Consider the following 15,587-nt stretch of genomic DNA (forward strand, 5'->3'; position numbering starts at 1 on the left):
TTTCAATAGAATCATTGTGATGAAAAACTGATATTACGTTATCACGATAAACAATTCTGCTGTAGGAAGATAAAAAGCAAATGAGATCTGAAACAAATTAGGGAAATATATTTGAAAATTACAGTTTTATCTACGTTATACTTTTCTATTGCCATGCAGTTTAATGCAGTGAACATAAATCTGTTGCATGCTAACATGCAACAGATTTTGCATGTTAGCAGTTACTGTTTATATACTGATAATGAAATCATTTCTTAATTTCTTCTTTCCCAACATTACAGGTAACCTGATCCTTGCAGAGAGCTGAAACATTTTAACAGCGGAGTAAAATTTACATCTAAATTGGAAACTTCACCACCAGCAACTCTAAACAGAGAAGAATAAAACTTCAATTTGTATGTTAAATAACTGAGATCAGTGAGTCACGTCCGTATCACATGGAAGGAAAGCAAAGACACAAAGACGATTATAAAGTGAAGATAAATAGGAATTTATTTATTGTGTTTCTCTAACTTCACTCCATGACCTAAGGCAGCACAAATGGCACCTTCCATCCTTCCTTCCTTTCATCCTTCCTTCCTTTCACTCACAACAACCAAGCAAACAACCGCACACATTCAGAATAAAGTTTTCCATGTAAAATAAAAAAGTAAAAAAAAAAAAAAAACGAGGTTTGAGTTGCTGCATAGAATGGAGAGTTTTGTGCGTAGAAGCAACAGTTGAATATACAAATGTAACATAAAGTGATGGCAACTGTGAATCAGTGACACAGTAACATGTGAGTGAGGTTTCTACCAATAACAGGATGGGAAACTAAACTCTTCCTCCATTTTCCTCCTTTACCAGTCAAACAGAATTTACAGAAGTGAGAAGAACCTTTGACCGACAACTGCAAACTTGCCAGCCGCAGTAAAAAATGTTTATTTCCCACCGTGGTTCCAGCTGCCAGAGAGTAGTAAATAAAATGTAAATTAATAAAAAGGCCTCTCCTCTGTCATCATGCCCCTCCACCTTGTTTACCAAACTGTAAACCACAGGAATCAGAAATAAACAGGAAGATAAACTGCATGCAGGTTATGTAACGTTACACAGTGCAATATAAAAAAAATGCGTACACTATAATATTAAAGCAAATCTGTCATTCTTCTAAACCAATGGACGCAAACGTGTGCACATACACACACACACATGCATGCATACACACACACACACACACACACACACACCCTCTGGGACAGACACTGTAAGGCTTTGGCAGGCAGCAGAAGTGTAAAGCAGCCTCTGGGCTCTCAGTGCTCCACAGTCTGGTTAAAGTGTCTCTTCCCATCCAGATACAGCATCGACTCTGTCAACACAAAACACAACAATAATAAACACAATAATAAACTGTAATTAAACTCTAAATTAAACAGTAAACTCTATCACGGTGTCAGGTAGCAGCAGCGGTTCTCAACTTGGGGATCCTGATGTTTTATGGCAAACATTTACATCCCAAACATTTTATGGATTCTATTTCTAAAGTAAGAATTCATCATCATGTCTGTAATCTTTATAACAGATGCCTTCTCTTGCAAAATAATGAATATTTGCAGCCTCCAGTCCAGTGGTTCTCAACCTTTTTTGGCTTGTGACTCCTTAAAATGAAGCGATGCCTCCTCTCGCCCCTCTGTAACAGGCTGCATGTGCAGAGTGGAGAATAGTTCACCAAAAAAAATATTTTCCGGGTGTCCTGGTGGCTCCGTGGTCTAAGGCTGGTAGCATGTAAACATAACGTTGTGGGTTTGAATCCGGGACCTGGGACCTTTGTCCAGTCTGTCCTGTCTTTCTCTACTTTGTACTGTCTAATAAAAAGGTGAAAATGCCCCAAAATTAAAAAATGATTTTCCCCTTTTCAGGTTGTTTCATTTGATTATCAGGGTCTAGAGACTGAAATCTATTCTGTATTTCACAAGAAAAAAAAGCAAACATGATAGAAAAATCAGAAAAATGACACCATTACTGTACATTTGTTTAGTATTTTTTTTTCATGTCCCATAAATCATCTCACAACTCCCCCAAAATTATCTCACGACTCCCCGGGGCTTCCCAACCCCCAGTTTGAGAACCACTGCTCTAGGCCATTTTCAATAATCGATGTGTGTGTGTGATGCTGCAGTGACATCACGTGTGGGCGGGGCTAACCTCCGTAGGTCTTCGGGACGATGTTGGGGACGTCTCTGTCGGAGGCGAAGGTGAAGTGGAAGACGTTGGTGGTGTTGTGCTGCCGGGTCAGAGGGTCGAACACCTCGGTGTGAACTCTGACCTGGATGTGCTTCCCCTCCGTGTAACACACCTGACACACACACACACACACACAGTAACATGAAGCCCAGGCAGGGTGTGTGTGATATCTGGGTCAAGTCATTGAGACACACACACACACACACACACACGCAGCATGTCTATCTCATCCCACAGACACTGGACACCTTGCATTGCACCCAAATTTACACCCCAAACACACTTAAAATTACACCCCAAACACACCCAAATTTACACCCAAAACACACCCAAACTTAGACCCCAAACACACCCAAATTTACACCCCAAACACACCCAAATTTACACCCAAAACACACCCAAACTTAGACCCCAAACACACCCAAATTTACACCCAAAACACACCCAAATTTACACCCCAAACACACTTAAATTTAGACCCCCAAACACACCCAAACTTACAACCCAAACACACCCAAAATTACACCCCAAACACACTTAAACTTACATCCGACACTTAAATTTAGATCCCAAACATACCCCAAACACACTTAAACTTACACCCCAAACACACCCGAACTTACACCCCAAACACACTTAAATTTACACCCCAACACACCCAAACTTACACCCCAAGCACACTTAAACTTACACCCCAAACACACCCAAATTTACACCCCAAACACACTTAAATTTACACCCCAACACACCCAAACTTACACCCCAAGCACACTTAAACTTACACCCCAAACACACCCAAATTTACACCCCAAACACACTTAAATTTACACCCCAACACACCCAAACTTACACCCCACACACACCCAACCTTACACCCCAAACACACCCCTATACTTCTGCCCTCCCCCTCCCCGACACACACACACACACACACACCCTCTGACCTGTGATGAGAGCAGCAGCAGGGAGCCAATCTCCACAGGTTTCTGGAACATGATGTCATCAACAGCGACCAGGGTGGGGCGACATCCTCTGCAACACAGCAGGGAGACATGTTGGATCCAGGGGAGCCAACACAGAACACACACCTTGAAATGTCACATCACTATTAAGTAAAGTCCTTGGCCAAAATATTCAGATTTTTGGGTCAAGCAAATCTGTTTTTCTGACTGTGCTTTGATTCAAGTTACACTAAAGAAATGAAAAATGACCACAGCAACTGCCTGGAGAAATAGCACAGGAGTTTATCTGAAGCTGATTCTCTATTGTGTGACCTTTTCATGTCTATTTACTATCGTCAGCTTGCATGATGCTCAAACTCACATGTGCCTGACCTTTAACCAGAAAATCATATGGTCTAGATCAGATGATCATGCTATTTTGCTGCTTGCATGCAACACAGGAGGAAGTTGTGCGTCAGCAAGATGTACTGTATGTGCTACATGAAACACTTTATAGTTTCTGAGCCCATTCTTCTTCTTCAAAAGAACAAAAGATGGTTGTTTGATAGACAAAAAGCTAAAATAATGTTACTATATTGCTCCAGTTTTGTTTTTGTTTTTTGCTGTGGTATTTAAAAATCTTGATACCCGATACCTGAGCTGGTATTGATACTGAAGTCATATTTTGCTAAGCACCCAGGCCTTCATGTCTCTCTCTCTCTCTCTCTCTCTCTCTAACATAGCCTCTCACCCATAGGAGCAGGCGTTGGCCCAGCCGAGCTCGTAGGCTTTCCTCATCAGGAAACCTCCGAAGATCCTGTTGAAGATATTCCTTTCCTGCAGAAACACACACAGGCTGGATTAGAGTCTGGCAACCTGGGTTTTTGAAGGCCGATACAGATACTGATCGTTTTTTATTGAGGCTGCCGATATATTGTTACATGTTTCCATTTTCAAGCCAAAAAATTACAAGGATTGAGTGTTTTCCTCCACAATGTTCTTCTTGTCAGGGTGTAAAAGCCTCTGAAACAGCATTCAGTCCATCATGGGACACTAAAACTCTCCACTGAAACCCAGACTGATGAAATTCTTTTAGTGTCAGCAGCTCTTTAAGGCAGAGTGACACATCACACCTGTTCAATGGTACAGAAACTCTGGGAGACATTACTGCCTTTAAATGAAGAATCAATTTACAAAAAAACATAACTGAACAATTAAATGAAAAAATAATAATTTCATGTCTTTTTGTTAAATTTTGCTCCCTTTCCTCGTTTTCTCCTCCCGGCCTTTCCTCCCTCTCACCTGCGGATGGCAGATCTCCAGTCCTTTGATCTTGGCGTCTTCCATCCACACCGAGTTTGGAGGCAGAACTCTGCTGTGGAAACTAACTGTCCTGGAACACACACACACACACACACACACACACACAAGCATGTTAAAGACACACTCCATCTCCTGCAGCTCCTAAGATCTATACCTCACCTTGTACTTGCACCTGTACTCTGTAAGTGTGTGTGTGTGTGTGTGTGTGTGTGTGTGTGTGTGTGTGTGTGTGTGTGTGTGTGCGTGTGTGCGTATCCTATGCTAAGATTGAAGTGTCCCTACTACTCAAGTTGTTTGTTCTTTAATGTTAAGTTGTGCTACTAGTGAAACTCACTGGTACATAAGGAGAAATTTTGACTTAGTAAATTGAGTGTTTGTACCATTTCCATTTATATTTTAACTGTATTTCCTTTTACACAAATGATCCTCACAATTATCCCATATGTGCCGACGACCCTGGATAATGGCTTGATGATGGAGGAGGATATAAAACGGTATATTTCAGATTTTTAAAGGATGGTGTGGTGTTAAACGAAGGTATTTATAGCAATCCAGTGTTGAAGCTGCTCTAGCAAACTTTACACACTGGCAGTGGGAGGCAACTGTTTGAATTTTGAGGACTTCAATACCCAGAAATCCTGTAAGGTGCTTTCAGTAAACTAAATTTCTTCTTCTTCTACATCTTTTTTGCTGCTCATTCTGCTGTTTAGGAGACAGTTTGTATTTGACTCTAAAGTTTTGATTCTTTGATTCCAACACCAACACCAGAGTTTCATCTTCATCGAGGCAAACAGGGCAAATCTACATCATCTCAATGAAGTGTGGATGGGACGCGCTTCTCTGTTGCAGCCCCACTTTGTGACTCAGGCTGATAAAACAGGTGGATTTGACAGTATCTCAGTCGTACTTTGAGTCCAGAGTGTTGAGGAACAGGCTGTGCACGATCTTCCTCTCGTCCGCGGTAGGAGCCACCTTCAGCAGAGACGCAGTGCTCATCCCCACACGGCGGGACTTATTGGCTGGAGACGACACACACACACACACACACACACACACACACGAGAGGAAAAGAAGGGATAAAGTTGCCATGAAAAGGACAAACACACAGATGAAATAATCTAGACATTGTGTCCAAAAAAATAAAAACAAAATCCACTTAAAATTGAAGCGTTGAAGACGTTTCAATTTTAAGTCCTGTGGATTTTGTTTTTATTTACTACCTGGATGACTGTAATGAACCTACACAGACGTAATCTAGACACTGTTTACATCGTCATCTCTTACTTTCTCCTTCCTGGAATAGTTTCTCCTCTTCCAGCCCTTCTGGCTTCAGCGGATTCACAAACGCCGCCCTGGAATAAAACACATACATGATGAACATGAAGGAGGTGAAGGAGGTGGAGTCTGGACTGGGTGGACTGATGGGTGAATCAACAGATACACACACACACACACACACACACACACACACACACACTCTGCTGTGTATCCTACCTCTTGTTTTCCGGGTCTCTGGCCACCATGACAAACGTAGCATCCAGAACTGGACTGTAGGCTCCATCATGGTACTGAGAAAACACACAGAGTCACATCAGTCGTCATCTTTGTCCCTCAGCCTCATCACTGTGGTGTTTCTGCACTGCACTTCCCACAGATCACCTGTCAATCAAACAGTGTGGGCGGAGCTTGGATTTTCTGTTGCTGCAGTTTGAGTTTCTCTCTTCTCTGTCTGTTCAGTCATGGTGGCTATCACTGCTCATGCTCACTACCCAGTTCTTCTTCTTCTGTTGATTCCAAACAAACAAACCGGAAACGTAAAAGAATAAGTGAGAATGCCTACCTGAGACATGTGCATCTTGGCTTCAATAGAGGTCTTTCCCACCCACGTCACATGACCAGTGAACTTGATGTCGCAGTCTGGATAGATGACGTGCTTCCTCATGTCTGTCTCACAAACAAAAAAAGTACACATTTTCATACCAACATGAACAAGGCTATATAGCTTGGGACTAATTTGTGGGACTGTAGCTCTAACGACTATGATATCTGGGACTTGAGCATAACGTCTAAGACAGTGGTTCTCAACGTGGGGTCCGAGGACCACCAGGGGTCATTGAGGGAGTTCCAGGGGGTCCCCAGCAAACTGATGAATTATTAAACATCACCATTAATTAAATTTACAAATGAACACAATTAGAAAATGTAGAAGAATTACTTTTTTGATCATAGTTTCACTGTTATCTCTCTACCTACAATACAGATAGTCATGGGATTGTGCAAAATCATATCTAATAGTAAAAATATTCTCGGATTTGGGTTTGAGAGACAAAGTCTTATTAAATGGGGGGTCCGGGGCACAAATGTGGACTAAATTAGGGGTCCTTGATATGAAAAAGGTTGAGAACCACTGTTCTAAGAGAGAAGCATTTGAAGCTAAGGCTGCGTTCACACCAAGCGTGTTTAGAGCTGTTTACAAATTCTGGAGTGTTTCCTCCTTTAGCTCAGCTTGTCCAGGTGAGAACGGTGACCTTTGAACTGTGGTGGCACCAAATAACGGCACCGAGAGTCTCAGTCCTCTAACAAGAGAACTGCGGTGCGGTTCGTTAGGAGTGAGGATGTAATTTGAACCAGCCACAGCAAGGGATTATGGGTAGAAAGAGACGAACGTTGACATCTGATAACCAGCAGTTCCTCATGCTTGGAAATCCGAGCAGAACAAAATGAACTGAGGTCAAACTCAGAGTCAAGATGAGGTGAAATGTCTAGGCCAAAGAGCACATTTCTCAACTCCTTGAAATGATGCACAAGAATAGCGTCATGCCATCATGCTTAGCTGAAGTTACACGGACTGAAAACAGGTTTGTTTTGACTCCACCTATGTGGCCAAATCTCTAACGTGGCGTTACTAAAACACTGTCCAATAAACAAGCTGCTTGTGAGTCCATGTGACTTTTTGTTTTGCTAAAAAAAATGCAACACATGAAACTTTTCCCACTGTGGTTCAGAGCAAAGAAAACAAACCGTAGGTGTGATCGCACCCTAAACACTTCATTGGCCCCTCTGTTGTGCCACCTGAGAGTCTTACCTATCTTGTCCACCAGGGCGGTGACAATGGACAGAGGAGACCTGGGCAGAGCCTCATTATGGGTGTGAGAGTAAGAGATGAGGACTGAGGAGGGAGACAGGGAAAGAAAAGGGAATAAAGTTTACTAATTTACAAAGAGAACACATATTCACCCAGTACAGCTATCAACAACAGGTTCGATGTGTGTTCAGTGTGTTACATGATATTATACAAACTTACAGTACAGCCGTATTCATTTGGTTGTGCAAACATGTGGAAAACATTATCAAGGAAATGACATGGATGGTTGGTTATGTGCAAACTTGTCCGTTAAGATACCAGTCACAGCCGAAACGGACCAGGATTTGGCTGGTGGTCTGTGTTAAAGTCCCTGTATCAATATTATGTAGCATGTATTGTATAATGTGATACCTGCTAAACTGTCCAGGTCCTCCAGGATTCTGCCAAACCTGAAAAGAGGCAGACGATCACTTAGAGCCACTCAACATAGTGTATGCTAAAGTGTTAGCATGGAGCCTACTATCACTCAACATAGTGTGTGCTAAGGCAGTGGTTCTCAACGTGGGGTCCGGGGACCACCAGGGGTCCTTGAGGCTGTTCCAGGGGGTCCCCAGCAAATTGATGAATCGTTAAACTTCACCATTATTTCATTTACAAGACGTTAACACAATTAGAGAATGTAGAAGAATGACTGTTTTGATCATAATTTCACTGAAATCTCTCTACCTACAGTACAGATAGTCATGGAATTCTGGACAAAATCATATCTGACAATAAAAAATATTCTCATATTTGGCTCCGAGAGACAAAATCTCAAATGGGGGTCTGTGGCCCTAATGTGGACTAAATTAGGGGTCCTTGATATGAAAAAGGCTGAGAATCACTGTGCTAAAGTGTTAGCATGGAGCCTACTCTCACTCAACATAGTGTGTGCTAAAGTGTTAGCATGGAGCACCAGAGCCAATGATCTGCCGGGGACACATGGATGATTTTGGTGTCTGTGATCTCATCGCTCATCAGATCAGCAATGGGCCAATCTCCCAAAAACCTGGTGCCTCCCGGGGGTGTCGTGGTGTTGTTGTGTACCTGACAGTGTTGTGGTAGGTGAGGTATTTCTCTCTGAGCTGCGGCTCGGAGCCCAGAGGGAGGTGGACCTCCAGGAAACTGTCCTTCATCCTCCTGGCTGGCAGATCGCTCTGAGTGTTGGCCAGCATGGACGACAGCGACACGCGCTCCGCTAACGCCTGCTGGTGGTCACTGGAGAGAGAGAGAGAGAGAGAGAGAGAGAGAGAGAGAGAGAGAGAGACCAGTAAACTCTCTGCACCATTTCAAGGTGTTACCTAGAGAACTCAATACGTTTTCCTTCCTCCCTCCTTCCCTCCACTTCACCTCTCTCCCTCTCAGACCCCCAACATTTAATAGTCGTGCCACGTTCATGTCATATCGGATATACCGTAAAAACAAGCTGCCGACTGGGAAAAAAACGTTATTCCCACTTTGAGTCGTGAATTAGGGAAATGTGTCAACACAGGTGGCAAACATGGCAGCAAATCCACCGATGCCGGCAGTCTCTACGATAATAAAAATCCAAATTATCAGTTTTATTCACACTAAAACAACCAACTCTACTTATATAAAGGAAGCAATATCTGCTGTAGTTTAATGATTGATTTTAAATTTCTAAATAAATGATTTTGGATGCGGGCGTTCCAACAATTTAAAGATGTCATGTTGTTCTTTCACCTCATCTGATATGACATGATCGCGGCATCGGGCCATTACTGTTTCATCGGCAGCCACGTTCGCACCACGGTCCTGTCCTGTCCCAGGGCTGTATGTGAGTCATTTGGGGTTGATTGGCGGTAGACCCGACTACAGATTTCTACATGGTTAAAACACTATTCATTAAACAGCTGAAGTTAAAAAGTGTTTGTGTAATGTGAGATGTGCTGCCAGTGGATGATACCACGCAGCTTGCCTCATCCTGCTGCAGAGGTCTGACACCCCCTCCCTCTGCAGATGGGCGGCACATGGCTCCCACAGCACCGCCAGGACAAACCACATCATTGCTTCATATTTCCAGTTAACTCAACTGTCATATAGTAGCTTGTTATTTACAGCTGGAAACTTCAGTCCTAATGACATTTGTCTAATCCTCATAATGAAGTTCACGAGGGTCACATTTGTCGATCATGGTCCTGGAGCCAGTTGCATGAAGTTAGAGTGAAACTTTTAATCAGAGCTGCTGCAGCCATCTGAATTTACCTCTTGCATAAAAAGACTTATTAGCGACTAAACTAAAACCGACTTACATAGTCAAACAGGCTCTGAATTGTGGGTAAAATGAGACACTCGAAAGGAAAAAAGTGTCCGCTTTTAGTAACAGCTATTTAAATGGGTGCATTAATGCAAATAAAAAAATAAAGCTTTGAAACTGCAGAATAAATTGTTTGTCATGCACAGAAGGGCAAGTCCGAGACTTTCCATCGTCTCCAGAGGAATGAGCTGCAATTTGGATTCAACATGGGAAAATGTTAGCTTTCTGCACAACTACAAAACATTGTAGTAACACAATTAAATTGTATCTAAATGTCATAAACGCTGGCTAATACTACATCTTGTATGGCTTGTATGTACAGTTGGCTAGCCTTTCTGGCTCTAAGTAAGTCCGACTTCATTTTTATGCAACAGTTTTATATCAGACTGGTTGAACTAGAGAATGTTAGAGCAGTCTGAAGATTACATCAGTCTAACTTCATGCAACTAGTGAACAGACTGAACATGAGGGCAAAATGACAACGCCAACACTGTCGTGTATATGGCATTAACATGGTGAACTGGTTTGCCCGGTGCTGATGGTGGCTCCCAGTATATCAGGTAGCTCCATATGTAAACACAGACGGTTCAGTACCTCCAGTTAGTGGAAGCTCCCACAATCTGCCTCAGCCTGTTGCGCACTGGAAAACAGAGAAGAAACAATCAGACAGTGTGTGTGTGTGTGTGTGTGTGTGTGTGTGTGTGTGTGTGTAAGCACCGAATGTTCATGGTTGCATGTTTCATACTGTCTCTCTCAGAACAGCAGCAAACCGCTGCCGTCTTCCTCGTTGTTTGATGGGTGTGTGTGTGCATTTCTCTCCAGTTATGTAACAAAAACAGACAGTCAATTATCACTTTGGGTTTGTCAACTGAAGCTTGACATGAATAAACATATCGATCGATTAAGCCAGTTTCATAATTTTATGACCGCTTAATGTGTTTGCAGTTTGCAGTACAGTCAATAAAAATCATTTGGAGGGTGAATATGTAATGGAACCCAAAAGTCCACAACTTCTAGAAATATAGAACTACAAAAATCTTTGTTTTTTGGATAATGAGAGTTGAAAACATCACTCATCTGAAAATTCACATGTTCTACTAATATGGAGTTATATGTACAGTGTGTTTTTGCTGTTTGCCTCAACAGAAGGCTGCAGCTCAGTAATGTGCTTACTGTGAGACAATATAAAACAACAGAGAGAAAAGAAAGGGAGAAGGGTGGAGAGAGAGAGAGAGAGAGAGGGAGCAGTCAAATAGAGACAATCATCATGTGGGAACAAGCAGAACCAAAGCACTGCAGCTCGCTGCCGCAGAGAGCGAGAGAGAAAAAATAAAAAAGTTTGTGGACATCATCAGAAAATGCTGCAGGGAGCGCTCAGCTCTACTGTGGAGAGCGGAGGGAGAGAGAATCCAGCCCAGCTTAAGTCTGAATCCACCAAAAGGCAATAGACGCACAGTAAAATCTAGTCTACTGTACACAGGACAACGTGCGTGTCTGGAGAGAGAGAGAGCGTGTTTAGCTAAAGGGTGACGACATGCAGCAGAAATTATGGTGAATTAGGAGCAAATTAGGAGAGAGAATCAGGAGTAAACTAAGTGTTAAATAGTTAGGATTGGTCTTGGTTTACCAACACACACCATTGGACACATGTAAATGTGCGTCTCCTGTGGAGAAACAGAACATGATCAGGGGTGAAAGGTCAGGGGACGAGACTGGGTGGAGGGAGAGAAGTTGGTTCACACAGAGATTCAAGTCTGTTCCCAAGTTATTCTAGACACGTTTATGGCTTCAACTGCTGAAAATTTATCACTGGAAACTAATTTCACATGATTCCACTGGCTGATATTATATTGTCATTTCCTCTAGATCTTCCCAAAACATGAAGAAGGCTGAATAAAACACTGTAAGTAACTTGAAAACAGGATACAAAGAGGTTAGTTTACATAATAACCTCAAAAGGCTGTGACAAAACTTCTAAAAAATGAAGTCCAAGGCACTCACATGGAGTGTAGAGTTTAAAAAGCCTATATTTCATTAAGGCTCAGACATTAACCCCTCGCACCCTGAACTTCCCCTTAAATTTCCCCTTAAGTAGCTTCAAAATCAGAAAAAGCATCCATATTCTGTATCTGCTCGTTCCAACGCTTCACTGAAGCTACAGCTGCTGATACTGGGTGAAATATTCAAACCCAAGGTAACAATGGCACCTTGGGTGGCTGCACCATTATATCAAATGGAAAAAATCTAGACGTCTTGTGCATCATTTTGTACACATTTCCCTGTAATCCAGCCTGACATGTTTGGTATCTCTGGAAACCTTGGGATCTGGACTAGGATTTTAAATAAAGTTCTGTGGGTTTGAACAAAGCTTGGCTGCAAAATGTGTTAAAATCCTTTTTACTGCAACCTACGTGTTGCAGCTACCAAAGCCTTCAACATGTACGTATATCTCATATATATATACTGTATATACAGTACTGTGCAAAAGTCTTAGGCACAAGTAAAAGAAAAAAAGTCAAGCGAAAATGCTTTCAAAAATAATTAAATGAAAAGTTTCTAAATATCAAAAAATGTACTATAAAGAGCAGTCTACTGACACAATGCAGAAAAAAAATGAATAAACATCTAAGAAACAATTTATATAAAAACTCTTGGGTGCCTAAGACTTTTGCACAGTATTGTATATATAAACACACACATGTCTGTATGTTAAGGGCTTTTTAACTCTACACTCCTGAGCGACTGGGACTTCTTAATCTTTTTTGAACACTCTGGTCCGTTCCCAGACAGTACCAGTGGAGGAAGTACAAAATACTCCTTCACATTGTTTTTGTTTTGGTGAGGAAAACTCTTTTGAAGATACGAGTCCTCTGAGAACACACTGGAGGGCCGATGTCCCGCTGAACTGACTGCAGTCACGTCCACAGCTGTGTCTGATCAGAGACTGTTACAGCCGTGGGGACGCTCTGCTGTCTGTGGCCAAAACAGGCCGATAAACACAGAAGACGATGGTGGACTTCACCCCAACGGCCTCAAGGTGTCACTGTTACCCATCTGCAGTTACAATCTACTGTGGTACTTGTAGTTCAAAGTCTCAGGCTGGGATTTACCAAGGTGATCTGTGTACAACTGTACTTGCTGATGATGGAGATCAAGCGCTCCATTTCTGACATCAACAGAATTGAGTGCTGTAAGTGCCTTTTCTTTGCATATATTTATTTTTTTATACAACCATGGATATATCCCGTTTTTTCTTTACATCCATTTGCTTTTTATCATACATTTTACATACATTTATTTACATTAGGGCCGGGCTATAATTCAATATTATCGTTTATCGTCTTTCAGTTGAATCATATCGTGATGATATGAAGATATTTTGATATCGTGACACACATTTCTGCTGTCTGAATTGATGATGACAAGCAAATTTTACTTAAAAACTCTGATAAAATGAGGTATGGTAGGAATATTATTTGAAAATTTCAGTTTTGTTTGACACCACACCAAACATCACCATTCGGTTCAATGAGATGAACATTAATTTGATTATTTAACTTGATTTTGCATGCATGAACCATATCGTGATATATATTGATATCGAGAAAAATCCTTATGATCATCATGATATTGATTTCAACCATATCGCCCAGCCCTAATTTACACACATTTGTTTTATATACCTAAGGGGGAAAGTGTCATATCAGAACCTGGTTTTGACCAACTGCTGCACAGCAAATTGTCAAAAATATCCTCCGGTGCCTTAAATCAATGTGTGTTCGGACACAAGATGTGCCAGGAAATACAGATGAATAACAACATCATCCATCTTGAGGCCATCCAGGTTAAACTGGTGGAGTTTGTCCTGTCGCCTCCAACACAGCCTGATGCTGCATTCAAGTCACATGGGAATAAATAACTACTGGAACAAGGTGACGGCTCAAAACACCAATTTAGAAGTGTTCACACACATTCAGTCTCATTTAAAACCATCGAAGCTGACTGAAGTCGTCTGTAGACAAGTTTTGGTTGCTCCTGATCAGCTGACACACGTGAACGATAAGTGAGTTCATGTTTTACAGCGTACAAAACATTGCAAAGTCAACTACTTTTTTTGTCGCAATAAATGTGAAACTTGCATTGGAGACAGTGTGCAGGAGCTTTGTGATCATAAAATTATTATGTCATGAGAATTGTTGTTGAATTATTTTTAATTTTAAATACATATGTCATTCCTTACACTTGTCTACAGGTATTTCCTTGCTGTGACCTCAGAATTCAGGTCAGTCGGCTCCAACCCAAACACCAAGTTTCCGACTTGTGTTTACAACCTGAAATTTGATGTTGTTATTTACAAGCAGGAACCTCATAGAGTATTTGAATGCAGCATAGCAGGTCTGTGTGGGGTGAACCAAGTCTGGAGCTGTCAATCGAGTCATATTTGTTCTCAGTGCTGCAGGTGTGAGCTGCCCATCCCATGCAGCTTGCCAGTGGGTGAACTTGTGCCAGAACACTTTTTCATCTAACTGTCAATCAAGTCAAACAGGAAGTGACGCTTCATCCCTTACCCTCAGCCATGTCCGGCGCGCTGCCCCGCGGAGACACGCCGCCTGCACCTGCGCAGAACGCCCTGGTCGTCAAGGACGCAGTGGACCGTAGCAACAGGAACCTGCCAGGAAAAACTGATGACATTATGGCCAAGGAGTCCGGTTACATCCTATACTCCTAATTATAGCTGTTAATTACAGCTGTGTGAAGGCATCCTGAGTGTCTGAACCCTGCCCCGCTTCCCCACAGCCGACAGCTGACAGAGGAGTGCGGCTTTAGGTCACAGCACGAGAAGCTACAGCGTTACCGTTACCGGCCAGATCGGTTTTGCTCGGCGGCTTTTTGTTGCTGAGAAAACATTTCCTCCATGTTGCTCAATTTGAAGCCGACACACCCCTTATGTATACAATCCCCACCCTGCTGGGGCCTGGCTAACATGTCCAGGTGGCGTTAATGTCTTCACCCATATAGCATAGAACCATACAACAGCTATACAGACAAAATACTTCAACAAATCATCTGTGATACTGGCACAGTTAGTCAAAACAACTCACAGGACTGCCTAGAAGTCCTAGCTTTAGCTGACTCGCAAACTTGCTACTAGCTAGCGTTGCTAGTTAGCAAGTCCAGCATCCTACAGCAGCTTCAACATCTAAATCATGTTAAAATTCATCACACTGACCTCGGTGAGAGCATGTTGGGTGTTGGGTGTTAGCGACAGAGGCTTCGGGGGAGCAGAGGAAGCGAGCGACTGATGAAAGAAGAGAGAAACGGTGAAGGAGTCACAGATTTTCTCGGCAGAGCGGTGCCAGGGTGCCAGCAGACGAAGACAGGTCGCTTCCGCGTTGCTCTTTCGCCCCGCCCCTATTACGTGACGTCGACAAATGAAAACAGAGGGTGCACTCGATTAAGGGCTCTCGATGCCCTGCCGGATACATGACGGGCGGGCGCGGACGGGCATGGGCGGAGTTCATTGTTGTAATTGAGTGCAATTGAGGGCAAAACATACATGCAAAGTAGGTCTCTCTATCAGGGCGTATTTACATCAATTATGCAAATAAATTAAAGGGGAAATAAAAACTGACTGACAACATTTGATTCAATATCAACTATCAACGGCTTACATTTTCTCAGCGTATAAACACATCACATA

The 15,587-nt window shown here is 42.4% G+C and overlaps 1 protein-coding gene across 2 annotated transcripts; it reads right to left on the bottom strand.

Annotated features, from left to right (window-relative positions):
• Nucleotides 1-479: 479 nt before the first annotated feature.
• acot9.1 (acyl-CoA thioesterase 9, tandem duplicate 1) lies at nt 480-15,248 on the bottom strand. Of its 2 annotated transcripts, XM_071543159.1 has the most exons (16): nt 15,117-15,248; nt 14,455-14,555; nt 11,524-11,550; nt 10,481-10,526; nt 8,656-8,826; nt 7,981-8,018; nt 7,570-7,653; nt 6,325-6,428; nt 5,979-6,052; nt 5,769-5,836; nt 5,392-5,503; nt 4,464-4,554; nt 3,913-3,998; nt 3,165-3,252; nt 2,182-2,332; nt 480-1,345 (listed from the first exon to the last, which is right to left on the bottom strand). In XM_071543159.1, the coding sequence occupies exons 1-16, from the start codon at nt 15,128-15,130 to the stop codon at nt 1,290-1,292; spliced, it is 1,311 nt and encodes a 436-aa protein (XP_071399260.1). In that variant the 5' UTR covers nt 15,131-15,248; the 3' UTR covers nt 480-1,289. The 2 variants fall into 2 exon arrangements, with proteins under 2 accessions (XP_071399260.1, XP_071399261.1); XM_071543160.1 differs by lacking the exon at nt 11,524-11,550.
• Nucleotides 15,249-15,587: the final 339 nt, after the last annotated feature.

The sequence above is a fragment of the Centroberyx affinis genome, unplaced genomic scaffold, assembly GCF_046629955.1.
Source record: "Centroberyx affinis isolate AG114_WGS23_722 - 3 ecotype Tasmania unplaced genomic scaffold, CSIRO-AGI_Caff_v1 ptg004247l_1, whole genome shotgun sequence".
In the NCBI taxonomy this organism is placed as follows: Eukaryota; Metazoa; Chordata; class Actinopteri; order Beryciformes; family Berycidae; genus Centroberyx; species Centroberyx affinis.